This window comes from Danio rerio, chromosome 16 (assembly GCF_049306965.1).
Source record: "Danio rerio strain Tuebingen ecotype United States chromosome 16, GRCz12tu, whole genome shotgun sequence".
NCBI classification, from domain to species: domain Eukaryota; kingdom Metazoa; phylum Chordata; class Actinopteri; order Cypriniformes; family Danionidae; genus Danio; species Danio rerio.
The window spans coordinates 41,134,510-41,162,201 of NC_133191.1; the positions used below are offsets into that span (position 1 = coordinate 41,134,510).

The 27,692-nt window shown below is 34.8% G+C and overlaps 1 protein-coding gene across 6 annotated transcripts; it reads right to left on the reverse strand.

Annotated features, from left to right (window-relative positions):
• Positions 1–377: 377 nt before the first annotated feature.
• Positions 378–27,649, reverse strand: pik3r4 (phosphoinositide-3-kinase, regulatory subunit 4). 6 transcript variants are annotated; one of them, XR_012392408.1, is made up of 21 exons: positions 27,402–27,649; positions 25,284–26,043; positions 25,059–25,192; positions 22,440–23,049; positions 20,236–20,370; positions 19,834–20,055; positions 18,432–18,605; positions 17,635–17,780; positions 17,280–17,483; positions 14,773–14,974; positions 14,654–14,674; positions 11,219–12,906; positions 10,365–11,108; positions 8,702–8,867; positions 8,435–8,599; positions 5,827–6,038; positions 5,613–5,744; positions 3,128–3,228; positions 2,964–3,052; positions 1,032–1,152; positions 378–945 (listed from the first exon to the last, which is right to left on the reverse strand). XR_012392408.1 is itself a non-coding variant. In XM_021466975.2 (21 exons), exons 2-21 carry the CDS (start codon positions 25,999–26,001, stop codon positions 775–777), a joined length of 4,044 nt encoding a protein of 1,347 aa, XP_021322650.1. In that variant the 5' UTR covers positions 26,002–26,043; positions 27,402–27,649; the 3' UTR covers positions 378–774. The 6 variants fall into 6 exon arrangements, 4 of the variants coding, with proteins under 4 accessions (XP_021322650.1, XP_073782553.1, XP_005158356.1 ...); XM_021466975.2 differs by having other exon boundaries at positions 10,365–10,587; positions 12,809–12,906; XM_073926452.1 differs by having other exon boundaries at positions 10,365–10,587; positions 12,677–12,906.
• Between the last annotated feature and the right edge of the window lie 43 nt (positions 27,650–27,692).

The window sequence follows — 27,692 nt, forward strand, 5'->3', positions numbered from 1 at the left end:
TGTTTCCCAACCCTGTTCCTGAAGTCACACCAACAGTACACATTTTCAACTTCCTAATCAAACACACCTGAATCGACTTGTCAGGACATTAGAAGAGTCTCCAAAAGCTGAAATTAATGGGTCAGATAATAGAGACATCCAAAATATGTATTGTTGGTGTGCCTCCAGGATCAGGGTTGGGAAACACTGCTCTAAATATGTTGTCATATTGAGACTAGAAACAAGAAAGTTTGTCCTAACACCTACAGGATGTTTTTAGAGTAAAATGAAGATGTTTTATAGAAATATCAAGTAAATTTAAGATTAATCAATTCCTATTTTCTTTAAACAAGGCTAAACATGCTTTGCTAATTGTCTTTCAGATACAAAGCAAGTCATTTCTTTTGACATTTTATTCAGCAATATCAATAACTATTACGCAGTGATTACAATGGAGTCTTCATCCTTATCCATCTCTTCCATTTAGGCTTTAAAAAAATTAAATGTGCAGAAATAACACTATAAGTACAGTGTGCAAACACTGTTCAAAGGACACCATTTCCTGTTTCCTTCAGTGTGGTGACATTACATGACCTTAAAATCCACATGAAGCCATTGCACAGAAAAACAAAAATCCCAAACTGTTCACACACAAAACTGGTGTTACAAATCTTTTCTTTAAAGATGGATTTGATCCTAGATGACTTAATTATATTAGCTATATATTTAAATGTACATCCCACTTGATTGGATGTGCTGTATGTCCATGTAATAAATGCTGGCAAAGTGTGACTCTCACTTCCAGACTTTGACAATGCCATCTCTAGAGGAAGTGACTATAAAGCCCTGTGTGGTCTGGAAAGTGGCGATGTCTGTTATGATGTCATGGTGGCCCACTGGAAGGGATTCTGGGCCTCGGCGAGGAGTATCCTCGGTGGAGCCGCTCTTCTGTTTACTGTGAATCTCCTGGTGAGTTTTAAAGACAGAAGAGAAGATCAGCTGAAAATGTAAGTGTAAAGAAACACACGAATCAGCTGAAATGAGCGTCAGACCTGAACCACTTCTGTTCCTTCGATGATCTTGCGGTTGTAGAAAACAGAAGGGCAGTGGAGGGAGTCGTTAGCACCGCCTGCGACGATGTATGATCTCTCAGGGTAAGCCAAATCCCAAAACCTGTGGACATTATTCAAAGCACACTCAATTACATACATAACATGATCAATACATCTGCATCAGCAGTACACTCTAAGAAAGAAAAAAAAAAACGAGTCAAATTTATTCATAAAATGTTTTCACTTTACTACATTTGCTTTAAGGATTTTTAAGTGAATTTCATGTATGGACTTGCTTAAGTTATGTTAGAGTTAACAGGGTGATGTAACTGCAGAAGCATTCCCTGCGGATTATTCACTCACAAGATGGCGCCAAACAGACAAAAACGCAAAGCTGACAGAAACGAAACCATTTCAGTGAAGTTTATAATAACCTACGTGTTTTTCATTAGACGGCATCTAACAGTCAAAAACATGGCGTGAAAGACAAGCAAATGCATATGAATGTGGATGTAAGTATATGGACTTAAACTTATTTAGGAACATACATTGAAATGTCGTGACAGAACAATCAAAATCGAGTATGCCACAAAACCGTGTAATACGTCAAAGTAACATTGTTGAGTCATTTTTACGTAGTCATTTGATGTTTAATTTGTAATACTTTGTTTTAAGTACATTTTACTCTCTTTGCGAGTGAAAAAATGAAGGACTGCATTTGTTTTAAATGTACAGTATAATTTACCTAACATTTAGGTAAAAACAACAACAATGAAGTGCCTGAAAGCACTACTGAAAGCAGAGACATCGATAATTGATTTCTTTATGTTGACAGTCATTATTTTTAGTATCATTGTGTCGTTTTGAGTTTTAAATTACAGAGTAGAAATACACCTGTAGTGAAAGTATTTAAAAAACAGTAAATACAAATTGAAAACTGTATAAGCGTGATGGGAACACCAGTATACAAAGTTTTATTTAGACATTTCCTCAAAGAATCATTGTAAACCTAGATCAATTCCAAGTAAAATACATCTACAAGCTTAAATATTTAACTTCTACAAGAACGAAGTACTAATCTAGAATTGACATTGTTTTTGTTCATGTCTGAACTAAATTATTCAATGTAGAATTTACATTTATTTTTCTGTAGTATTTATCACACAATCATATTTAGCAGGTGATGGATGCTTTTGAAACACTAGTTGTGAAGCTCAACTCATTACCAAGTGTTTATAGATCTCAAATTAGATTTATATAAGGTTTTTTTTTTCCCCTTTAGACTTGCCTAATTAACATAACTTGCCTAGTTAAGCCTTTAAACTACACTTTAAGCTGAATACCAGTATCTTGTAAAACAACTAGTAGAATATTATGTGCTGTCATCATGAGAAAGACAAAATAATTATACAACAGAAGTTAGTAATTAAAACTATGCTAAAAAATAAGCTGGACAAAAAACCCTATGTTAAACAGCAATATTTAAAAATATGTAATTTTCAATTAAAATTTCACAGGCAGACTTAATAATTTTGTCTTTAACTGTATATAATATACAAATATCATGCATAATTTTCAAGTGCGAACTTAACAATTGGGGTGAAAAGAGTTTAGCTTGTTTCTCCTATCACTACCCCAAATAACCGAAGGTACCCGAAACATTTGCATCCAATAATAACGTACTGAGTCTAAAAAATGGACTATTAATAAATGATCATACTGTGGGTGGCCAGGACTGCAAATCTATGAGTATGTTGACATGGCAACAATGTACTAAAAATGAAAAAAGGTTTTTGAATATTTCATGTACTGTACAGTGATACAGTATTAATCACTATTTGCCTGAATCAGGAAAAAAAAAGAAAAAAAAAAGCTGTATTATACATGCCAGGCCATTAGTTGGCAGTGTCACTGGACAGTGATTAGGCACACCTGATTCTCATGTCAGATCCGGCTGTGAGGAGGAGAGGGTTTCCATCCGCAGGGCTGCAGTATATGCCATGTACACTGTGTGGAGAGGGCTGCGGACAACAGCAGGTAAGCATTACTGAATTATTTTATTACTGAGAATGTGTTTTGTGATGGAGACACCATACCTGCATCTCCGAAAGCGGAGGCGCAGAGCTCGCCCACAGGGTGAACTTCCTGTCTCCGGTCTCCATATCCCACATGGAGACCTCATTGTTACCCTGAACGGCTGAAGATAATAAAAACACTTTATTATTCCCAAAAGTGACAGTAATGACTTTTTCAAAACAAAAAGTGTTCTTTTAAACAGTTAAATAAACATTTAAATAATTTAAAACATTTAAATAAAAAATGGATCCTGTTTTTACATAAAATATTAAGCTGTTTTCAACACTAATAATACTATAAAATGTTTCTTAAAGACCAAAACCAAACTGACAACAAAACATTTACTTTGAGTGACCTCAGCATTCAGTGATGGATAGCGGTATACATCTCGTGAGTGTTATTTTATACTTAGCACGAGTTTGTGTGTTTGGATTGATTTTCTGCTTGTCGGGAAAATCATTTCGTCAGTCATCTAAGCGAAAGTGCATTTAAAGGTTTGCGTTTATAGATTACTAGTTGTAAAGTACTATTTCTTAAGTGAAGGGCTGGGTGATAAAATTGGTATTGATATTTCTTGACCGAACACCATTATCAATTTCGATTAAAAAAAAATAAAAATTGTTATGAAGCGCTATAGTTTTATTAAAATGTGGCTGCTGAGCATGCATCTTGGAAGCAATGCCAATAGGGTTCATACACATTTTTACTACAAAAATTCCATGATTTTTCCAGGACTGTCAAGTCAATTTTCAGGACCTAATGTTTCATGTAATGTTTATGTATACGTGGTAAATCGTAAGAACCGCTATGAATGTTTAAATTTATTACAGCATATTATAAAACACACAATAATCTCTTGAGTTTTGATTTATTTTTATATTTATGTAAAATAGAAGATGGACATAGCACTAATGATGTGAGACCATGTTTTTGGCCGAGAAAAGAAGTAAAAAACCTCTAACCTCCATTTCAGCATACAGATATTTATCAAACTAATTTTAGATAATGTTAATAGTTTGGTAAACTAGTAATAGTAGGTAAAACTACTTCTATTTTAAAGTCACAATCACACAAATTACCTCAAACACAGCACACCCAAAAACAAAAACTGCGGTGTTTTTTACTTTTCTCAATGAGCTGCAGCAATGGTTTGTCTGTTTGTCATCCTCTGAGAAAATGGTTGATGGTCGCCTAGTTACGAGAGACACTAGGGAAGCACGAGCGCAAAGCTCATTGTAAACGGTGAAGGATACCACATGCTCATGCTTGTCGCTTCAGGTCGGAATAACAACTCGAAATGAATGCCGCATAGCAGCAGTGAGAAGACTGTAAATCAAAAAGGATGTAAGGATGTCGCAAGAGTGGCTTTTTGGTTTCTTTTCTTGAGCATCCCAGCCACTAGCGCCCATTCTGAAAGATTTTCTTTTTAGCTTAGGAGGTAATATAGTCATTCAACTTCAAAATTTGAAATGTTGCAGTATGTATTTGAATAATAATGGTTAGTTCATTTACTTGAAAGCGCAGATTTGATTATCATAATTTGTTTTGTATACAGAGTTTGAGGTTTACTCTGTATAATTTTTATTCAAAACTTACAGATGTTGATCTACCTTAAAGTTTGCTTAGATTGTTCAGCGTCTACACTTTACCATTCCACAGACTTTGTAACATTTTATTTATCAAGTTTAAGAGTCTCTTTAACATTCATGTTTATTTTATTAAAAAGAGATCAGATATTTTGTTTAAATGTTTCTGGTTTTGACTATTAAAACTATTTGATAATGTTGGTAAATTAAAAGTGGTTAAATAAAAAAAAAATCCTAATATTCCTAAATGTATTGTTAAAGAATATTCAATAATTATCGATATCGAATGACATGAAACATGAAATTTTAATAATTAAAGTGAAAGTGTTTTTGCATTTGAAATTACTTGTTGAAAAGAATTAATTCTTAAGGGAAAATGTTTTGCATTTAAGCTATTAGTCCAGTGGAATTATTTCCTAAGCGTAAGTGTTGTGCATTTAAGTCATTTTTGAAAGGAATTATTAGTTTACCTAGACTCTTAAGCTTTTGTAATTAAGGAACAGTTAGCAGCTCTGGTTTTGATTTAGATCCTCGAGCTGAAGCCGTTGTTGACCAATTGGTGAGTCACTGAAGACTAGCAATGATGATGACTAAGTATTGAGGCTGAATATATTTTTAAATACATAAAGTAAAAGTAATTTTAAATCTTACTTTAATAATAAGATTCTTTTGAGCAGCCTTAGTGGTTTGGGGATATTGAGCTATAAAGTTTTTGCAAATAAAAATACTATACAGGGCTCAAAACACTTCTAAGTTAAAAAAGGGCCAAAAATGAACATAATACAGTAGGTGAATAACTTAATTTTGACAGAAAAGTCAGATAGAACCCAACCCTAGTTCCCAGGTGATGATATGATATTACCGTATTCTAAATCATTATTGAAATAAATGCAGTTGTGGCAGTCATAAGAGACTTCACCTGCAATGACAGATGACTGATAGAGTGGATGCATCAGAAGGCGTCTGATCCGAGCTCGGGCTGGATGGGAGTGACTGGAAATTGGTAGCTGAAACCGCATATCCCAGCATGCCATTGTGCCATTACTTGTGCCTATATAAATTGAGCATAAAATTAATGTAACCTTGACAGAGCAAACCTAGTTCATCCAACGCTACAAGTAGTGTTCTCTCACCTACACACAGCCAACACTGGTGCATATCAACAGCAAAGGAAGTGATGAGGCCCAGACGCAGATCATGGCGAAGAGTCCATGCGTTGCTGTTGCTTCGCAGGTCCCAACCGACCAAAAAGCCATTTACAGTAGCGTAGGCCAAAACCGTCTGCGCCCCAGAGTTAAAATGATGTACGTCCACCACACAGCCCTCCTCCTTTGGATCCAAAAACCTGAAATAGACTCATGCCTCACTGATCTGATTGCTGGTGATTTAGGCCATGTTCACATCTGGTATTAAGATGCATTTTCGTAAAACCAGTTACGAGTGGACAAAATTAAATACACATTTTATCGATTTCTCTTCACATAGTAGCTCTTATGCAGCGCTCGTCAGCTGGGTTTTTTTATAAAATACAGCTTTATGAATGTTTTATATCATGTGTACAGTTTTTAATAATTGTAGTCTATTCAATGTTACATTTAGGGATGCAAGTTTAAGCTTTGAGAATGTTGGATATGTTGCTTGTGTTTGATAATTAGTTTTTTTTGTGATCAATTCCGCTGATCCTTTGCATTATAATTTAATTCAGAAACGACTAATTTAATTGCTTTCAATGATCAAAAACATTTGTTAAATGAATTTTATAAAAACAACAGCATATACACAGTTGAAACCAGAAGTTTACATACACTCTAAAAAAGAAACATAACCATTTTTAAAAATAAATGTCTGATGGTCAGTTATACTAAATGTATACTATTTTAGGTCCTTTATTATTACCTAAATGATTTGCATTTGTGAAATGCCAGAATAATGAGAGAATTTTTTTGATAATTATTTTATTAATTTCTAGACAGTCAAAAGTTTACATACATTTCCTTGGTATTTTTTTTTTAGCTTTGCTTTTAAACTGTACAACTTTGGTCAAACGTTTTCGGTATTCTTCTACAAGCTTCTCACAATAGTCAGAAGGAATTTTTGCCCATTCCTCCTGACAGAACTGGCGTAACTGAGTCAGATATGTTGGCTGTCTTGCTCGCACAAGCTTTTTCAACTTTGTCCACAAATTTTCTACAGGTTTGAGATCAGGGCTTTGTGATGGCCACTCCAAAACATTCACTCTGTTGTACTTAAAGCACATTTTAACTAATTTAGCAGTATGCTAAGGGTCATGGTCTGTTCGGAAGACCCATTTGTGGCCAAGTTTTAATTTCTAATACGTAATGTTCTTTCTTCATGATGCCATCTATGCTGTGAACTGGACCAATTCCTCCTGCAGCAAAACAGCTGGCATGGTGTTCTTAGGCTTGTAAGCTTTCCCTTTTGTCCTCCAACTGTAACACTGGTCATTATGGGCAAACAGTTCAATCTTAGTTCTCCAAAAATTATTATTTTTCCCAGTGTAATTTAGCAAATTGTAATCTGACACAATCATCTGAGCTTTTTCAGAGGCATAATAATCTTAATTGTATGTAAATTTGACTTTTAAGAAAAGTTATAACAATTTCTCAAAAAATATCTCTTTCATTATTCTGCTCTCAAGCACAACAGAAACAAATTTGATAATCCCAACTTACCTAAAAGAGAAAAGGTTTAGTTACATAAACATCTGCCTTTTTTAAATGGTTATGTGCCTTTTTATACAGTGTATGTAAACTTCTGGCTTCAATTGTTCATGTTAAAATGGCAAAACAGAAAGTGTGAAAGCCTTAAAGCAGTTGATCAGAAATAAATGAAATTAATTATTTATTAAGTCATCAGTCAATACATTAAGTAGCCTATTTATTGTGTTTAAATGACCTGGTAGTAAGATTTCTTATATTTTTGTCAATTTTGAAAATTGCGCTAGCCCACAGAATGTTGAGTCAACATAAAATCTCTTTTGCACTTAAGCAAAAGCTGCCCTCTGTCGCGAGTGGCACAGAACAACCAAATATACCCAGGAAATACCAACCAGTCTTTGTGAAAACAGAAGATTAAACTGTATTTATTTAATTCAATGGGATTTAATCTTGTTACAATTTTTCTGACAAAAAAGTAATGATGCAATGCATTTTTTACTGCTTATTAGAATGCTATTATGAAATATGCTGTGTGCTTTTTTCTGTGTAAGAAGACATAATTTCACTGAATGACTTATTTTAAACACTAAACTAAAGTGAGCTTTTAATAAAAACGTCATTTATGTGGTATTTTCAGGTTTAACATTAGCAACAATTACCACAAAGGGCTGTGGTTCACAGAGAAACTACACAAATAACTATTAGTAATTTGACAATTTCATGATGATATCGCATGCAATGTATCGAGTAGTTTGGCAGTGAACTACAGCTCTTTGTAGTAAACGCTGCTCTTGCTAAACAGGATACACAGTCGATTACAGAGCCCACTTTATAGAATACTGCGCACAACAATCGCATCCAGTTTATCATTCAGCTCTACGTTTAAACACCAGGTATGAAAAGTAATGTGTCTCCTTTGTCCACTTGTGATCAGATCGACAAATCAAAAATTGCGTCTTAATACCAGATATGAAAAGGGCCATACTAATTTGCACTATATCATTGTAGAAGTCAAATTCAGGAATCTACAAGTGGATGAAGTGTTTATATGAGCTGTACACACCTTGTCTGACAGGGCTGGACTTTGGGTGATTTGGGAGGCTTGTTTGCCTCGACTGCAAGGAGTTGGATGGAACCATTATCTGATGCAACTGCAAGGTAATGCGATCCCTGGCAAAATGTCAATGTTTTCACATGACCTCCAATCCGAGAATATGTCAGCACAGACCTTAAACGAACATATACAAAACTGACATCATACCGATCCTTATACAACAATCTAGTAAATTCATAGGCCAAAAAAATATATTGACATTAGGATATAAAATACCTCGTGGTAGTCGTCTTGCCCTCCATTTTTTGGCTGTCCCAGATTTTGACAGTTCCATCATTGGAGCAGGTAGCAAAGATGGAGTGCTCATCTGAGACTCGGATTCGGTTGACAGCAGATTTGTGCTCATGTAGATGGGCCACTAGAAGACCTTTTGGATGCCACCCTGAAACGCAGTAGTGCTACTGTTAGCAAAGTGAAATGTCTGAGCAAAACAAGCTAGTACACGGCCATTCTGCTCAAAAATGAACTATAGAAAAGCAGTTAGTTGCACTTTGAGAGTAAAGTTAATTTTAAAATTAACTTAATTAAATTCATAAGCATATTTTAGTTTTCATTCAAATAAATTGAATGCATCAAACATCATGCATATATGGGTCATGATTTTCAGTGTTAATCAATCCTGCATTTAATTTGACCTAAAATAAAATAAAACTGTATGTATGTGTATATATATATATATATATATATATATATATATATATATATATATATATATATATATATATATATATATATGCACATACATACATTTTTTTAATTAAGTAAACTAATTATATAAAACGTCCTTAAATGTAAGTAAATTTTAAATTAAATTAAGGCAAAAACACTGAATTACCACTGGCCCATTTTAGTTAATTTATATATATATATATATATATATATATATATATATATATATATATATATATATATATATATATATATATATATATATATACTCCAGATTCTGCAAAGAATATACTGTAGTATCATATAAAATAAATAATACAATTTTCTATTTATGCATGTGTATGTGGGTATATATAATTTTTCCCCTTACGCATTGTTACAATTGTATTACATAGGGGACGTTAAAAGCTGAAATTCATTGCCTTATTATAAATCATCAAACAACATAAGGAACGGCAGCATTTGACTAAATATTAAATCATAAAGGGATAAAATAAAACTTCATAACAATAACAGAAGTGATAGAGACTGCAAATGTTTTTAATGTAGGTGATAGTCATCATAAAAAGCGCAATGGACAATATATAGTATAATGTTCTCTTATCTCTTATAGCTGATATTTTTATTGATTATTTAATCAGGAATGTCTCATTGACATACAATATCTCTTTTACTAGGGAGTCCTGGTCAAGACAGGCAGCATAGGACAAAGTAAAAAAAAATACATGTCACAACACAGACATACACAAAAATAGTATTAAACCATAATCAATTGTTAAAACATGTGCACTGTTCTAAATGGACAGTCTTTAAAATATTTCGAAATATAGCGATAGATCTGGTATTGTAAGTATTTGAACAGTACTCCAACAAATTAGATATATACTGTGGTAATTTACCAACTAAAGCTTTAAAAATGAAAACTAAGATATGTTGTTTTGAACCAGTGACAAATCTTAAGGCAATGATAAACAATATGCAATTTTTTAAAAACATTCAGAAGTGCGTGCATATAAAGTATATCTGTAATCCAATACTGATAGAAATGTACTCTCAACTAAACAGATATAGTGATTATCAGCACCTAAAGAGTCAACAAACAAACTAAAGGTCATTTGCAGCTTTGGATTTTAGCATGAGATCTATCAATCAGTCTAGATGGCCACATGAGACATTAATTTTTAGGTTAGTGATGGTGTGATTGCTGTACCTGGCAGTGGAGGTCTGCTTTCCCACTCTGCGCTCTCCATCATCTGTTTGGCCATGCGCTCTGCATTGCACTGCTCTCTCTTCTGCTGCACCAGCTGCTGCAGCTCTGCTTTACATGTGGTGATGCGCCGCTGATATGTGGACGCTCCAGTTATCGACTGAACCACTTGAATAGTAGGAAGCGCTGTGGTTTTCCGGGGCTGCGCGGCTCCACTGTCTGGAATCTTCGATTGAAAAGAAATAAGAAAAGATTTATATTTTATTATTGTGTTATCAGAATTAATGATGAAAAACACACAAGTACAGTGTTGTCCACCAATATTGGCCTCATTGATAAATATAAGCAAAGATGACTATGAAAAATGTCTGGTTTAACTTTTCGATCTTTTGTTGGTAATATTCGCAAACTTGTGAATCATCAGTACTGGGAAACACCCATAAACTCTTTCATTCACACACACTAAAGCTGCGGTCACACTGCACTTTTCTCCTTTTAGACTTCCATTCATACGCACGCGAATGTGTCAGACTGGAAACGCAAGCTTGTGCGAAAAGTTCCGCAGTTCGATGTGTTAGAAAGTTCAAGCTTGCTAAACTCTGACCTGCAAAATCGCATCGCATGATTGCGTGAGACCAATCGAAGATCAAAACATGACCTCTCTGGATAGAAATTAAAAATACGGACCAATCGATCGCTTTTTTTTCAATGTCTAATCATCTTGTTTAATCCTGCCCCGTTTCACAGCTCCAGACAACAGAATTTCGCACACACAAACTCTAGTTTGACTGTAGCAATACTCATACATTACAGCCAATTTTTGTTTATTTAATTCACCTTTACCACATGTCTTTGGCCAATGGGGGAAACCAAAGCACCTCTAAATACCACCTGGCAGCCGGGGTCTCGAATCAGCAAGTTTTTTTTTTTTAATATTAAAAATATTTCAATAAACAAGTCTAACCTAAAAACAAACAGAAGGTTTTTCAGTTTTTCCTGTAAAAGGTATCGTGAAGATAGGGCTGGGTGATTTTTAATCGTAAAGTAATTGAAATCGACATTCAGAAACTATAATCGTCCTATTTTTTCCAGGTAAATTTTTTTCGATTACTCTCCCTACCGCATGTGAAGTCACCTGACCCAACTCTTTCAAGCGCATGGTCCGTCTAAGGCTTTGCGTGGTCGCATATCCCACGATGTGGCTGACACTGATGCACACCTCTCAAAAAATTTGACTACACATTGCGACGACGCGTAGCACAAGCTCTGTGATTGGTCAGCTAGTGACGAGTGTAGGTAGTGCTAAGAGCCGCGAGCCCATTGGAGTGAGTGTTTGCAAGTGCCGAGTCCTGTGGAGGAGCTCAATTTGTTTTGTGTTTACCTTATGATTAAATTTGTTGCATGTCCGCCGGTTCCTGATTCTGAATAAGTGAGTTTTAGCTACTTTTACATAAAGGTAGCATTAAGAAAAAACAAACCCCCCCATGATAAAACTCGACACAGAGGAGCATAAACTCACGGCCAGCTATTGTTTTGGAAGTGTTCAATGAACTATGAGAGCAAAATAAATAAATAAAATAATCGTTCATTAATTATAATCAAGTTAAAATGTACAATTACTCGAGATTTTGATTTTAGGCCAAATAGCTCAGCCCTACCTAAAGTGCTTTAAAATGTGCATTTTTATTCGATGTTTGATGTAATCTCAATCAAAACATAGAGAGAGTGGGACATCGCGTAGCTCCTCCACTTTTGAAAAAACAGCCAATAGTGTTTTGTTTTATTACAGCTCTGCCAAAGAGACATGTCAGATACTGCATAACATTTGATTGGTCACAATTTGATGAGAAAATGAAGTATGAGGTGACATGAACAAAAAAGTTGATCCATTTAGAGCTGAAGTGACAAACTACAAACTTTACATGTTTATATCAGTTTTAAATCTTCTAACACGAAATTTGTCACTGTTTTGGTGCGCACTAGCTTGTAAATATCCTAAAAATGAACAATACTGATACTGACATCTAAAAAAAACATTAATTTCAAGGGACCTTTAGAGTTTAACCTTTTACTCAAAAATATAAAGACATTTTCTCCCACCCTTCTTTGCTCAATTTTTACCAATATTAGTGGAGGACATTGCTCATTTACTCTGAGGAAAATCCAGCATGACTGAAAGCCTTTACAGACTACAAAGCTACAACATGGACAATTGCAGACAGTGATGAAGGTGTGGATGAAGGAAGAGGCAGAGAAAGAGAGGGCAGAGATAGAGAAGGGAAGGATGAAAGCACACTGTCGGCTCAGCGGTCGACCTGGGCTGAGGATGGAACATGAGGGAGGTTAAGAGTCTGTGAGGAACTCTCAGATCGCAGGCGCTCTCCCGCCAGAGCTCCATTGGGCTCCCCACCACCACCACCACCGCCCGCAACTACAACATTAGGTACCGTCGAGGGCGTGGATGCCGAGCTGGGAGGATCCAGAGAACCAAACATGCTCTTCCACTCTTCGTTCAAGTTGGAGTCCTGTTTCGTATGTTTGCGAGCTGCCAAAGGACAAAACAAAACAGAGCTACTTTAAAGGCATCTCTGATACAGTATGATGCATTTCTGCTTTCTATAAAACATACAGTGCTTAGTTTAAGTGTTAACATGCTGACTGACGTGTGGAAGGAAATCAGGCAGTTTATTTAGTCACGTACTTTTGAAGTCAAAATTAATAGGCCTAATATAAATATTTTTAAATTCTTTTCAATTATTCCAGAGTGCTGTTTAATGGAGACAAGATTTTTTTCAACTCATTTTTAAACAATAGTTGCAATAACAAATTTTTAATGACTAATTTCTTAATCTTTGCCATGACACCAGTACATCATATTTTTTTTGTTACTTTGCAAGTGGTTGTTTTGAGTGCAATTTAAAGGCTTAATCAAGTTAACAAGGCAATGCATTGAACAACAGTGGTTTGTTCTGTAGCCAATTGAAAAAAAAGCCTGCTTAAGAGGTCTAGTAAGATTGACCTTAAAAATTGTTTAAAATTTTAAAAACAGACTAACTAAATAAATATAACTTTCTCCAGAAGAAGAAAAAAATATTATAGGAATTACTGCCATACTCTGTTAAACATACTAAAGAAAAAAAAAAAAGAAAAAACATTTTAAAGAAAAGCTAATAATTTTGCTTCATTGGCAAATAGAGTACTTACATTTTAAGTTATTACCTGGTAATATTAGTTAAATTAAGGAATATCATTATAAAATAGAAACTGAATAAAAACATACTTTCCAAATAGAATGTATGTAATCTTAAAATAATCAACAAATAAATACAATTTCGAATACAACCACCTGCAATTTCACTTATCATTTTATGTTAAACTCAAAATGTGTTTACTAGCTCAAAATGTGAGTATATAGTATAAAAATAGCTAAAGTGCATTCCACTACTTTTAAGAAGTATATGCTACCATTGAATTGTCACCATGAAAATGTCAATACATTTTCTATTGTAACTTATTTTAAAATTCACTATTTTACTTAAAAGGTAAATCAGAAAATTCTGCATGTTTATTTTAGTATTCAGGTCCGACAGAATTGTTTCATAATTCACCTTATTCTTCACTTATGAATGGGCGCAGCCATTTAAATCTTTTTAGCTCAAGACTTCCGATCTCATTCAATTCCATTCATTTTCAGACGTTAAAAACAGCTCGTTATGCTGCTTGATGTTGAAATTGACATTTTCTTATTATACTATTCTACTTTGTCTGTAGAGTCATACAAACATTTTTTGTGAAGCAATTAGTTTGACCATTTTCTGTGGTTTATTATTCCTAGTCATTTCTCCCATAGGCAGCTGAATCAGAAGTTCTAAAACAATCACGAAAACGCGTGCACTTCAGCATGAAGAATAAGGTCTATATGCTTATTGTGTAAGCAACATTTCTTATTATTATTGTTTTCTTTTACTTTATATACATTTGAAAAGGAAATCTTGCATAAAATTATAAATGTCTTTACTAATTATTTTCACCAATCCACTGCTAATCACTAGTATTAGTTTTTTAACCAGAATTTAGTGTATACAGAGGGAATCTTTTCAGTTTATGAATTAAAAAAAAATTTATTAAAATTATTAGAAAACATGTGCCGTCGTGCACAACAAGTGGTGTGTATAAACATCACATCTGCCTGCTATGGTGAATTTTCACATCTAGCCACACAAAGCGTTTGCATTAGTCAAAGTGAGTGATTGTAACTTCAAACAGAGCTGCTTAACATCTAAACAATATACCAGAGGCAGAAGAGATGAACTCTGTAAACAAACATAAAGATATAATGCATTAATTTTAAACCGTGGATCAACAAGAAGCGTATATATCCTGAAATGAAGGCATAAAGAGTGTCGGGCACCTCTCTTATCTTCAATCTCCTGCTTGGGCTTGACCAGGTCCACCTGTCGGCCAGTGATGCCCAGTGTCCCGAGATCAATGACTCCACTGTGGGCTCCTTCACTCAGGTGGCTCTGGTCTATGATGTTGGCTTTGGCCTTGTTAGACTTGAGCATGAAATCTTTCAGAGCCAAGAGCTTATCCTCTTCAGCCTCTGTCATGCCCTGGAAGAAATCACATGATAATGGATTAACTTGATGTGTAATGTGGTCACAAGATTTATTATTTCTTAAACAAGATTTTTATTAACCAGTCATCGCTGAGGGCTAATGTTAGGGCTACGTTTTACAAAAATGTTGTTGTAAAACAAACCATTTTCTCCTTTGAGTATACTTTTTGTGTAAAGAAAACCAAACAACATTAGCTGGCAAATACATTTATGTATACAATAAGTATCAAAACTCAAGAGGTTCAAAACTGTTAAGTATTATACATTTTTAATATGAGTTCCAGGTATTACCAATTAAAATGCCATTTATTTTAACAATAGTTTACAGTATATACAAAAAAACTTGTCAGGCATTTTTAGAACATACGGTCAATTGATTTAGGCCCAAAATATTAACAAATTGTAACATTTTATGCTGAATGACTGGGTTTTACCTATACATCAGGAAGTTTGTAATCATTTAAATATAAATGATGAAAATTAGAACAAGATATTGACGTTTATAGTGACGAATTTGTTTATTATTTTTAGATTTTATTTTAGCTTATTATTAGTATTATGTAAAAAAAAACTAGTTCTATATAGTCAAAATCACTTTTGTTAAAAGTTGATCTTGATGTTGACGTGTACGCCACAATAGAAAAAAATGCACAAAAATGCTCAGCCAAACAACAAAAAGTGCAAAAATATGCATGAAGGCGGCAACACCAAAGTTCCAAAAATATAAATTTATTAACTTAAAAAGGTTATCGCAAAGTGTGTGATGTTTCAAGCACATCGGCTCTTCACCAAACAATATTGATCAATGCGTGTTGCACTTATATACACCTCTGGATCACATGATCTCACATTCTCACAACAAAATAAAAATGAAAATAAATAAGTTGATCAATTTACATAAAAAGAAAATACAGAAAACAACAGAACACATAAAGAAAAAACATAACACAATACTGTGACAGGGTTTCTGCAGGTTTCAAGTCAAATTTAAGACTTTTAAAGACCATTAGGAAATACATTTTAGACATATACAAGGTTAAACAAATAACAATTAAATTTATTCTAATGGCCTGGTATTATCACGAGGAATCCTGTAATTGTTTTTAGCTTTCTTTCCTTGATTAGGGAATTTAATGGGGACTTTGCTGTAAAAATGTTGTGAACTGTATCTCTTTGCAATAAAAGAAAACTTCATTTTTAAAAAAAACTACATTTTAAGACTTTTTAAGACTCAGCCGACGCCCTGTAACAAAATATTGTGATAAATATGCCAAAAACCTTTACCCAAACACAACTAATTAAACATTAAAGGAATGGACAAATATCAAACTCCTCATTTAATCCTCTTGGAGACAACGTATCTAAAGTGAAAATCCAAAAGACTTCATGTTGTAACAACAATTTATCAAGATCCCGCCCCCGACGTGGACACTTATCAACTTCAATCCCTATGCACTGTAAAGTAGACAGAATGCCTTCTAAATAAGAAATGCTGGGCAACCGGACTTCTTGGATAATGATGTCTAATAGCACATTGATGTTTAGAAACACGAATTTTTAAAGGTCTACTCGTCTTACTGACATGACATAAACTGCAAGAGCACCGCAACATATAAACTCATTCATGCTTAGAATTTTCCAATTCTACCCTTTAGCCTTTCCCATTACCCCTACCCCTGGGTTTTGCACATTCATGTGAAGGGGTAGGGGTGTCTCAATTCTGTTTAGCTTAAAGGTGTAGGACTAAAAGGAAGCGCTAAATAGCCCTTAAAACTGAGAAACTTTCAAGACTACACTCGAAACCAAGGGGTACAAAAATTTCACCAGCCACAACGGCAGCATGGTTTACATTGAATTTGGCCTCAATGTAAATGTGCAGTACACTGTAAAACAATCAACTTTATCAAATGAAATGTGTAGTTAACTCAAAATGTACTAAAAGTTAATTCTAATCATTTGAAAAGAGTTTTGAACACAGTGTTGAAGGTAATGAGTAAATTAAATACCTCATTACTTCAACTTAAATTAAGTAAGCTCACATTTCTCATGTAGATTAGTTTTTTAACTCAAATGGTTTGTTGCAAACGGTTTGAGTTGCCTTAACTTATTAGGTTTTATAGTACTCTATTGGTTTTGAAGCCCTTCCCTTTCACACTCTGTTTCAAGGGCCAAGGGGAAGGGGTAGGATAAAAAATAGAATTGTGACTGGGCCTTAGTACACCACAATAGAACATCTCATCTTTCACCTGCATAATTAGAAAAGTAAAATACAATAATTTAATGAACATTTTTCTCCAAACCTGTGAGAGAAGTTTTTTAAGAAGCTGGGCAATTGCAGGATCCTCAGGAATGGGGCATTCTGGGATGGAGCCGTTGCGCTTCTTTTGCCGGAGTAACAGGTGTCTGAAAAGGCTTCCGATGTCTTTGGAACGCAGTGCATAGTCAAAGATGGAGCGACTTACAGGCTCTTTCAGCACACTGAGCAACACAATCTCCTTATCAATCTGTCCACCGGCAGAAAAACACACATGAGCCAAAAGCACTACTTTTTATCATGTTTAAGTCATGTCCAGTGCCTTCATTCAACTTAACATGAAAACAAGTAGCAAATAATGTAATACACTAGAGCCGAATGTGATAATACAGTAATTTCACCTGTATAATGGGTTGTGTGATGAAAGGGTTAAGATGTGGCATAAGTTTGCAGTAAACATCAGCGATGTTTAGGTGCTGAGCGACGACAGTGATGAAACCCACAGCTCCATAGCGGATCCACAGATTGGGGTGGCACAAGAATGGAGCTGTGTGTGACAGTAACATTTTTAATTAATAAAATATATACAATAATTATGATAAACAGTAGCAATGCCCATTAACAACAATACCGATAGCTACATTTCAGTCCACATTAACAAACAACAATTATCTACAATCAGCTGATGCTTTACATTTTGCTAAGATACCCAGAAAAAAACAGATGCTGTTGGTAGATGAGATACTTATTGTATGAGAGGAGGTGGGAGAAATTATAATAGCTAAACTAAACAAATTAAAACGGGTTTGGAACAAGTGGGGGATGAGTAAACAGTAGCAGAACTTTTTTGATGAACTATGCTTAAATAACTTAATAAAAGTTTCATTTTCAAAGTTTTATTTAAAACTTAAATAAAAGTTTTTTGATATAATTGAAGTGTGCATTCTCTGTAAATTTATGTATATAAAAATACACACAGGTATGGATATATTTAAGAAAATGTTTATTTATATTAAGATATAAAATGTGTATATGATATGAATTTAAATATCTATTTAACAAATTTGTTTTATATAATCTTTTTTCTTTTCTTTTTTTGTCTTTTTTATTTGGCATTTAGAACTATTTTTAGAAGAGATTCTTTATTGTTATGGTTATTCTTGATGTGAAAACCCCTAAAAATGGGATTTTTTCTTACCAATATCGCTGACAAACTCATAGATGTGAGGCTTCTGCAACAGCCCCAGCTGACACATGCAGGTCAGAGCATTGAGAGCTTTATAAATGACAAACTCTTCAACGTCACTCAGGCCTTGCTGGAGAAGAGGCTTCAGGATGGAGGAGCTCTGCCAGCCCACATATGCTGCTACACCTGAAGAGAGAACGAGTTGTGGTTAGTAAGGCTGAGAAATTAATCAAAACAAAATGGCAAACGTGTTTAAGTAAAGCTGTGATTATCATGCATATCTTGTCAGGGAAGCACGGTTCTGTAATCACTAGTAAATCGCCTTCAAAGGCCAGAGGGTGCTGTCTCTCAAGTCCAGATACCCATAAAGAAGAAACCAAGCTTTCATTGATTCAGTGAAACTAATAATCACACAACTACTATATCATCTTACATAATGATTTATTTTAAACACTCGATTGAAGTTATGATGTGGTATTTTTATGTGCTTTCAGGCAAAGCAGCATGTTCTACACAGAGTTGCAGTTCACTGAGAAGCTACACAAGTAGATGTCATTATCACAGAATGATTATCACAATTCTGTTATTTTCCGTAGATGAATCCACTTTGATTTTAAACATGATTTTGCACAGCTTGTCACTGTAAAACAACTCCGTGTAGTTGCTGGAGATTTACTAGAACCAAAAATTGCAACCCTGACAAATTTTCAACCCCTCTCTGAATTCTCTACCTGATTACCTACTCCCAAGCGCACCTCCTAACACTAAATCCAACCCTTCAACTGAAGAATGAGGGTCTGAGATGGGAACATCAGCAGTGCAATGTCTCACTTCCTACCGCAATGCATTCCAGTCAATCGTGCGTCAGTTGCATTTTTACCATGTGAATATTTCATAACATTTCATGTCATTGTGCTAAATTGTTGCTAAAACTAAAAAAGAAATGAAAATGCTGACAAATGTCCTTTGAATACACCTAACAAAAAAACCCACCAAACAAATTAAATATATCATCTCTCAGAAGCCTTTATTAATAGGGTTCCTACTAATTTTGTACTGTAAATATACTTGAAAGTTTATTTACATGTTTCACATAGTGGTTCACAGTATTCACGGTAGCTCCTTGCTAATCTCACTGAAACCAAACTAGCCGCCATCTTTGAAATAATGTCAAATAATGTGTCTTACTGAAGTTGTGGTTTATAACATTTGCCCCAAGTTCAGAGGCCGGTTGTCTGACTTCTAGCATCATTCTAGATATTATTTCCAAGTAGGAAGAAGAAAAACTTCCAATTATCAGTTGTCTGGAACACAGCAATAATCTAGGGTGCACTATTTGTCTCCTTCGATTAATCGTTTCAGCCTACCAGTGGTTAGTGTGACTTGATGATAACATATGAAGCAGGCAACTTGCCTACAATGCTGTCAAAGAAAGCTCCGCGGAGATGCCAGTCGTTCTTGTCATTCAGGAAGGTGATCATGTGGGATAGAAGGACGTCATTGGCTTTCTGCCTGCCGAAGAACACGCAGAGGCGCGTAATGCCATTCTCCATCAGCGTCTGTTTGACGATGTTTTCAGGATCGCTCAGCAAAGTCACCACCTTCTGCTGAACCATCTCATGCAAGGCCTGCAACTCTGTGTACAACAGACAGATCATATCCACAGCATTTTAATGACAACTGAAGACTCCATGTAAACTGGTAATTAATAGTTCATAAAGTGGGATATTACACTGGGATCTGTATGTGTAATATCAGATAACTTCGTTTTAAGATTACCAGAAAAGTGAGCTTTAACTGAAGGACAAACATGTACCTGAATCATAGTTTTCATTGGGATGAAGAGTTTCTTCTGTGTCCTCTCCATTCAGATCGTGTTCAGAGCTCAAATTATTCTCCTGCACCAGCTCCAGAAAACGCAGTGCTGTCTCGGCTAGATGGGCTATGTTTTCTGTAAAGAAATATAATATATTTATATAATATAATAAATATATTTTTAATTAATTAATTAATTTTTCTTTGGCGTAGTGTCTTATTTATCAGGGGTTCATCGAGAATGCCCTTTCAGCTACAACCCAGTACTGGGAAACACTCATACACTCTCGCATTCACAAATAGCATAGTAAACAGTAAACCAATTTAGTTTATTCAATTTACCTGTACCACGTCTTTGGACTTGGGAAACCAGAACACCCAGAAAAAACCCACGAGAACACAGACAGAACATGCAAACTCCAAATATTTATTTATATAATGTAATATAATATAATGTCACATTTGTGCAATTTAATGCATCTATACAAAATAAAAGTACTGTTTTTCTTTTTTAATAATGAAACTTTCTTATCGTAAACTTACTTAAATATTATATTTATTATACAGAATTGCAGAATTATTAGCCATCCTGAATTATTTTTCCCCCATTTTCTGTTAAACGGAGAAGATTTTTTTTAACATAATATTTTCAATAACTCATTTCTATAACTGATTTATTTTATCTTTGTCATGATGACAGTAAATAATATTTGACTAGATATTTTTCAAGACACTTTTAAACAGCTTAACGTGACTTTAAAGGCTTAACTAGGTTAATAGCCATATCACTTTGCAGCCCAAGACCGGTTACTCACTGAAGCTAAGCAGGGCTGAGCCTAGTTAGTACCTGGATGGGAGACCACTAGGGAACACTAGGTTGCTGTTGGAAGTGATGTTAGTGAGGCCAGCAGGGGGGCGCTCAACCGGTGGTCTATATGAGTCCAAATGCCCCAGTAAAAGTGAAGGGGACACTACACTGTCAGTGGGCGCCGTAAAAGCAGGGGTGTAAAAGCCAGGGGTGTCCTGGCCAAAGTCCCTCTATCGGCCCATACGATCATGGCCTCCCAATCATCCCCTTCCACCGAATTGGCTCTATCACTGTCTCTCCATTCCACCAATAGCTGGTGTGTGGTGAGCGCACTGGCGCCATTGTCCTGTGGCAGCCGTCGCATCATCCAAGTGGATGCTGCACACTGGTGGTGGTGTGGAGAGACCCCCCTCATGATTGTGAAGCGCTTTGGGTGTATGGCCATACACAATAAATGCGCTATATAAATACACATTACATTACATTACAATTAGGTTACTTTGGCAGATTAGGGTAATTAGGCAAGTAATTGTCAAGCAAACAATGGTTTCTTCTGTAGACTATCGAAAAATATAGCTTAAAGTTGCTAATAATTTTGACCTTAAAATGGATTTAAAAAAAATTTAAAACTGCTTTTATTCTAGCCGAAATAAAACAAATAAGATTTTCTCTAGAAGAAAACATATTATCAGACATACTGTGAAAATTTCCTTTCTCTGTTAGACAACATTTGGGAAATATTTAAAAAAGTGGAAAACAATTAAAGGGCGGCTAATAATTCTGACTTCAACTGTATTTTATAATCAAATAATTATATTAAATGATGTGAATATACAGAATTGGAAAATATTTAGAAACAATTAAAATAATTTCAGTTTATCCGGATGTACTGGATTTGTTATGGGTTACAGTTGAGTAAAATGTTAACATTTGTTTTTTATAAAGGTCTAATAACAATTGATGACAAAATAAATAATTTAACTTTATGAATGGAATGAAGCAGTGTTTTTCCATTAAATATCAATTGCTTAGCCTTAGCTCATATGACGTTTAAAAAATGAGAAAAAAAGAAATAAGAACATTATTTTGCTGTCAAAAACAAAAATAAATATATCCCAAAACATGTTACTTTATTTTAACCCATTGTTTTTTATGCTCTAAAAATGATTTATTTTTATTTTCCATTTTTAAAAGAAATTTCATCAGTAGTGTGCGGAACAAAACAAAAACTGTTTTACTCAAATACATAACTATAAATTGCAAAAATGCAAATGATCAAGTTTCCACAGTTGTGTATGAAATATATATGAAAATATATTTTCTGTTCTGTTAAAATGCCAAACTGACTGACTTGTGAAAAAATATCAACATGATCCAAAAATTTAGCAGTAGAATACCTGCATAAGCAAGTCTGACAATCGTGGCTTCATCTTGGGCCAAGTGGGCAATGCCAGGCAAAATGTACTCCGGGTAGATGTTGACATCATTGCGGGGAACCTCCTTGACCAGCGCCAGCACCTTAGTCAGCGTGCGAACGGCCTCAGCTCTGACACGCGGCATAGAGTCATTGCAGAAGTGCAGCAAATACGGCGTAATCCTGTCCAGCAGAATCTCCACATTGAGCCGGCCTGCCAGATGAAGGATCAGCTCCAGCGCCGCCAGCTTGGAGTCACAAAATCGAAGCGTCTGTAGACATGAAGTGATCACTGACACCAGCACCACCAGGCCTTGTTCTTTAGATGAGCTAAACTCTTGGGATGCTTTCTCCTGTTTTTCAGCCTTCGCCGTCTGCCCGCCGCTACACAGGTTGTTGAGGATGTTCTCCAGGTTTTTACGGATCACCAAGACTCTTTCGTCAGCAGACTGGAAGGTCTCCTTGGCAAACTGGGCCATGTACGGTTGAAGGAAGGTGTAGAAGATTTCTGGGAAAGCTTTTCCTCGCTGCTGCTTAAGGTATTCTTCAGCTGTCAGTCGCTTTTCTGGCTCTCTCTGCACCATTTGAGCCACCTACAAAAAGTGGAGTAAAATTAAACAGAAAACAACATGGAAAGTAACTACTAGCGTCATTTTATTAATCAAGTTCATAAATTATTATAGAGTTTATTAATTTATGCTTTTTTATAAAAAAAAACTGGGGACAGTAAGATGTGTTTTTCAAAAAGAAATTAATAGTTTTATTGAGGAGGAAAAATTGTAAATTGATCAAATGTGAGAGTAGAGATGTTATTCTATTTCAAAGGAATGTTGTTCTTTTGATACCACTATTTATTGATCAAATGTGAGAGTAGAGATGTTATTCTATTTCAAAGGAATGTTGTTCTTTTGATACCACTATTTATCATGGAAAATATGCATCCTAGTTCCCAAAAGATGTTAAACAACATTAATAATAATAATAATTATTTGCAAATAATAATAGTAATTACTGTGGATGGAAGAAGGTCGTCCAAAGGTGGTTCAGTGGATTTATAGACTAAAACAAGTCTATGTAATGGAAAAATGACTGCATGTCTACAAATTAAGATATTTTTCTCAAGAGGTGTATAAGTGTTAAAAAATAATTAAATATGTATATTTATTGTTTATTGTTAATTAACCTATCACCAATGTAATTTGAGGTAACTACAGTGTAATACAATGTAACGATGTACAAATGTGTCCCCTTAAAAAAATTTATGATGGCAGTACAGTACTCTTTATTTATTTATTTATTCATTCATTTATTCATTTTCCTTCGGTTTAGCCCCTTTATTCATCAGGGGTTGCCACAAAGGAATGAACCGCCAACTTATCCAGCATATGTTTTACACAGCGGATGCCCTTCCAGCTGCAACCCAGTACTGGGAAACATCCATACACACTCATTCACACACATACACTACGGCCAATTTAGTTTATTCAAGTCACCTGTAGCGCATGTCTTTGGACATTAAGGGAAACCAGAGCAGCTGGAGAAAACCTACGCCAACACGGGGAGAACATGCAAACTCCACACAAAAATGCAAACTTACCCTGCCAGGACTCAATCCACCAACCTTCTTGCTGTGAGGCGACAGTGCTAACCACTGAGCCACCGTGTCGCCTACTTTATTTATTTTGTAATTTTTTTTATTTTCATATTATCTTTTTTTTATTCTCTCATCTATAAGCTGTTAGATTGTTGGGAAAGGGGTTGGTCTGTATAAAAAATATAAAAATTATAAATAAAGTTTAAAATAATAATTATATCCTCTTCATTATAGAAATTTAAATAGTTTGAAAAACACTATTATTACTATTATTATTACTATTATTATTATTGTGTTTTTCGAATTATTTAATTTTCTGAATGATCATGTGAGATTCAAAAAAATGGCAAAAAAAATCAGGAATACTTTCTGTAATTGCATTTTGACAATATAGTAAAATAAGTGAGTCAAATTTTAATCAAAATATTCAGTTTTGTATATATTTCACCGGTCAACAACAAATCTAATAATCATTTATGCATTAAAGTAAGGCTGGCCGATATGGCAAAAATGCAATCTTGATAATTATTTTCCATATTGAACGATAATAATATATATTTCGATATCAGTTGTTTATGTTTCCATATTTAAAAGAATACCCCAACAATGAATGACCCACAAAAATTACTCCAATAAATTTCAAAACAAATTTCATACAAAATATCAATTTTCGATACATCTCGAATATCAACAAACTTCTTGATTCCCATTGTTGCATATTTCTACTGTGTGATTGGATCTTAGATCAATATGGAATAAAAAGTCCAGAGCTTATCATTGTTATTGACATTATTTTATCGCAATTAAATATAATATCATTTATCAGCCCAGACCAGCATTAAAGTATTTATTATTAAGCATTTATTAGAATGAAAATCCAGTGAAATTGTAGAATTTGTGTCAGTTAACATAAAAACTCTTTTTCTGACCGCAAAATTTGTGAATTGTCTTACTTTGTAAAGCCTGAAATGAAATAACACTAAAATTTCAAGTGAACAAAAAGGCTACCAGTTCTCGAATACTGTGATCTTCAATTTTCATCAGCACTTGTTCGGTTTGGAAATGCCCTTTACGATAAGCCAGCAGTTGTGAGAGGTCAAAGAGCGGGACGCCCTCTGTGAACAATTCCGCAATCACACAACCTAACAATAGAGAATAAAAACATCAGTATGTCATATTACAAAGCATTGGCATTAAGCAGACAAAGGAATAATTTAATAGCAATGGATATACCAGCTGAGAAGATGTCCATGGGCTGCTTGAGCTCCCCTCTGGTCCTCTGACTATTACTAGAAAGATCTACGAGAGGAGTGGTCTGGTCACTTTCTGTAGCAAACATGCTGCCATCCACAAATCTCTCAGGTGCAATGTAACATGTTCTCCTCCTGGACGTGTCGAAGAAGTAATTAAAATCTGCGGGATTGTCTTCAGGCAAGTATGTTGGCTTAAAGCTAGCAAAGTCTGTTAGAAGCACCCAGTTCCAGCTTGTCACCATGACGTTCTCTGTTTTAATGTCTCCGTGACGCACTCCCGATTTATGGGCCTGGTCCACAGCATTGAGGAGCTGGAAGGCGATCCACTTCTTTTCCACGTTGTTGAGGAAAGGCCGCGTACTAATACGGTCATACAAGTTATCCCGAACATACTGGCGAAACAGAATGGCTGCTTTTTCAGTAAGCGTGGCTTTTTGGAAAGGCAGGCAGTTCTGACAGGAGTGCAGTCGGATTTTCAGCTCCTCCACCTCTTGTTTGTAGCTGGTCAGGGGTAGAGAAGGGTCTTGGATAGCAAAGACCTTAACAACGACCAATCCTTCCCTGTGTTTCGCCCGGGCCACTTTGAAAAATCGTGTACTGCCCAGACTTTTGTCATATTCGTAGTCATGGATGTCAGAGAAGTAACTGTCCACTGACAGGATCTGCGATGGAGCAATTCCAGCCAGTTGGTTCCCCATCTCACTGGATCACAGATGCTTCTCCCACAGACAAATCAATAACTAGATAGATAGATAGATAGATAGATAGATAGATAGATAGATAGATAGATAGATAGATAGATAGATAGATAGATAGATAGTTTTTATTTTAACATTATTAAAAATTATTTTTTTTTGTATTTGGGTTGTTGTATATTGTTAATTTCTTTTTTTAAATGAACCCTTTTTTCAAGATATTTTAGATGCAAGTGTTTACTGCCATAGCCATGCAAAAAAAATTGTTCCCAAATACAGTATCATAGCTATTTAATTATTACTTGTTATGGTTTTTAACCAGCATTTAACCTTATTACATTTTAAAGCACACTGAGGTGGGTAAGCCTTGTTTAAATGTTGACATGAACATCTGTTAGAAATTTACAAGTTTCTAACAACATTACAAAGAAATTTAATGAGCAATTCCATGCAAATGTCAACCCAATTGCCATTAAAAAAAAAGTTTCACCAAAATACGGAAACCGTTTCTAGGTTTTTGTGTGAGCAAGTACTTTACAGTGCTTTAAAAATATTTGATTTAGCAAAGTCACACAAGTGGCAATATCACATCTGTCGCATTCATAATGGAAAGATGTCACATCCATAATGACATTTTTCCTCCTAAATGCAAAAACATTAAATAAAATAAAATCAATAATTTTTTGTTCTATAGAGAGCCAACTCTTATTCTTTTGATTAGCATTGTTTCTTTTGGTTTGTGCAGTTTAATTCACAGAATTTCTACAAAGCATGTTGTATGCTGTGAACTCGGAAACATTTTTGTTCACATCAATAACTTATTTAAAATACAAAACAGTTTACAGATTGATATTTTTCTGATCCCATAACTCTGGTCAGTTATTCTGTAAAATATAAACAGCTGTTTCAATATAATGTTAACATATTCTTTCTATGTGAATTTATGTTTGGAGTTTTTACTGCAAATGTTGCATCCATAACGCTGGAACTGCTCATATGTTACGTTATTAAGTCACTAAAATAGACACATTATAAACATGGTTACTGGTTTTCTTGTCACCCACAATTACACTTCCTAAGTCATTCTTTTTTATAAACCCCGATGATTTAACACTAATCATAACTAATTGATAAGTAATTACCAGCAAACTGAGTACACATGCAATGTATTGTCAAAGCTTGAAATTGAGTATACAGTTTTCGTCCCATCATATGGTGTCATGAGACATAAATGCTGCATCATATCTGTTAGCTATGCTCGCTATGAAACATGCAATTCAAAACACTGGCATTACTGCAGATTTCTCTCGACAAATGCGGCCAGTTTTAACGTAGTATACAAAATACGTGTGCGTATACAATGTTTGTTTACAACCCTGATGTAAAAATAAACGGTTGTTTACCTGATTCTTTGAGCCGCGTCGCGCTGTCATCTAACCGAGTGGTTACCGAGTTATTTTCTCCCGCCTCGCTCAAAATAACATTCTACATTTTGCCCAAGTAAGAAGGAACGAGGTATTAAAATATCAAATCACACGAACAATACAATAAACAGATATTTACACAAATGAGCTGTTTCGCGTGTTGTTACTGTATAAGCGGTGAAACTGTGTTTTGCGTCTATACTGCCTGAACTGAGGTCAGCTTGCTCAGTTCATAAGCGAACAAGCTACAGGATAAAAAGCCTAATGCGG

Coding starts and splice junctions, on each gene's coding strand:
- pik3r4 (XM_073926452.1), bottom strand. CDS start 26,001: ATGGGGAACCAACTGGCTGGAATTGCTCCATCGCAGATCCTGTCAGTG. Junction 20,056..20,235: donor CAATGAAAACTATGATTCAG/GTACATGTTTGT, acceptor TGTTGTACACAG/AGTTGCAGGCCTTGCATGAG. Junction 8,868..10,364: donor AAGCAGACCTCCACTGCCAG/GTACAGCAATCA, acceptor ACTGCGTTTCAG/GGTGGCATCCAAAAGGTCTT.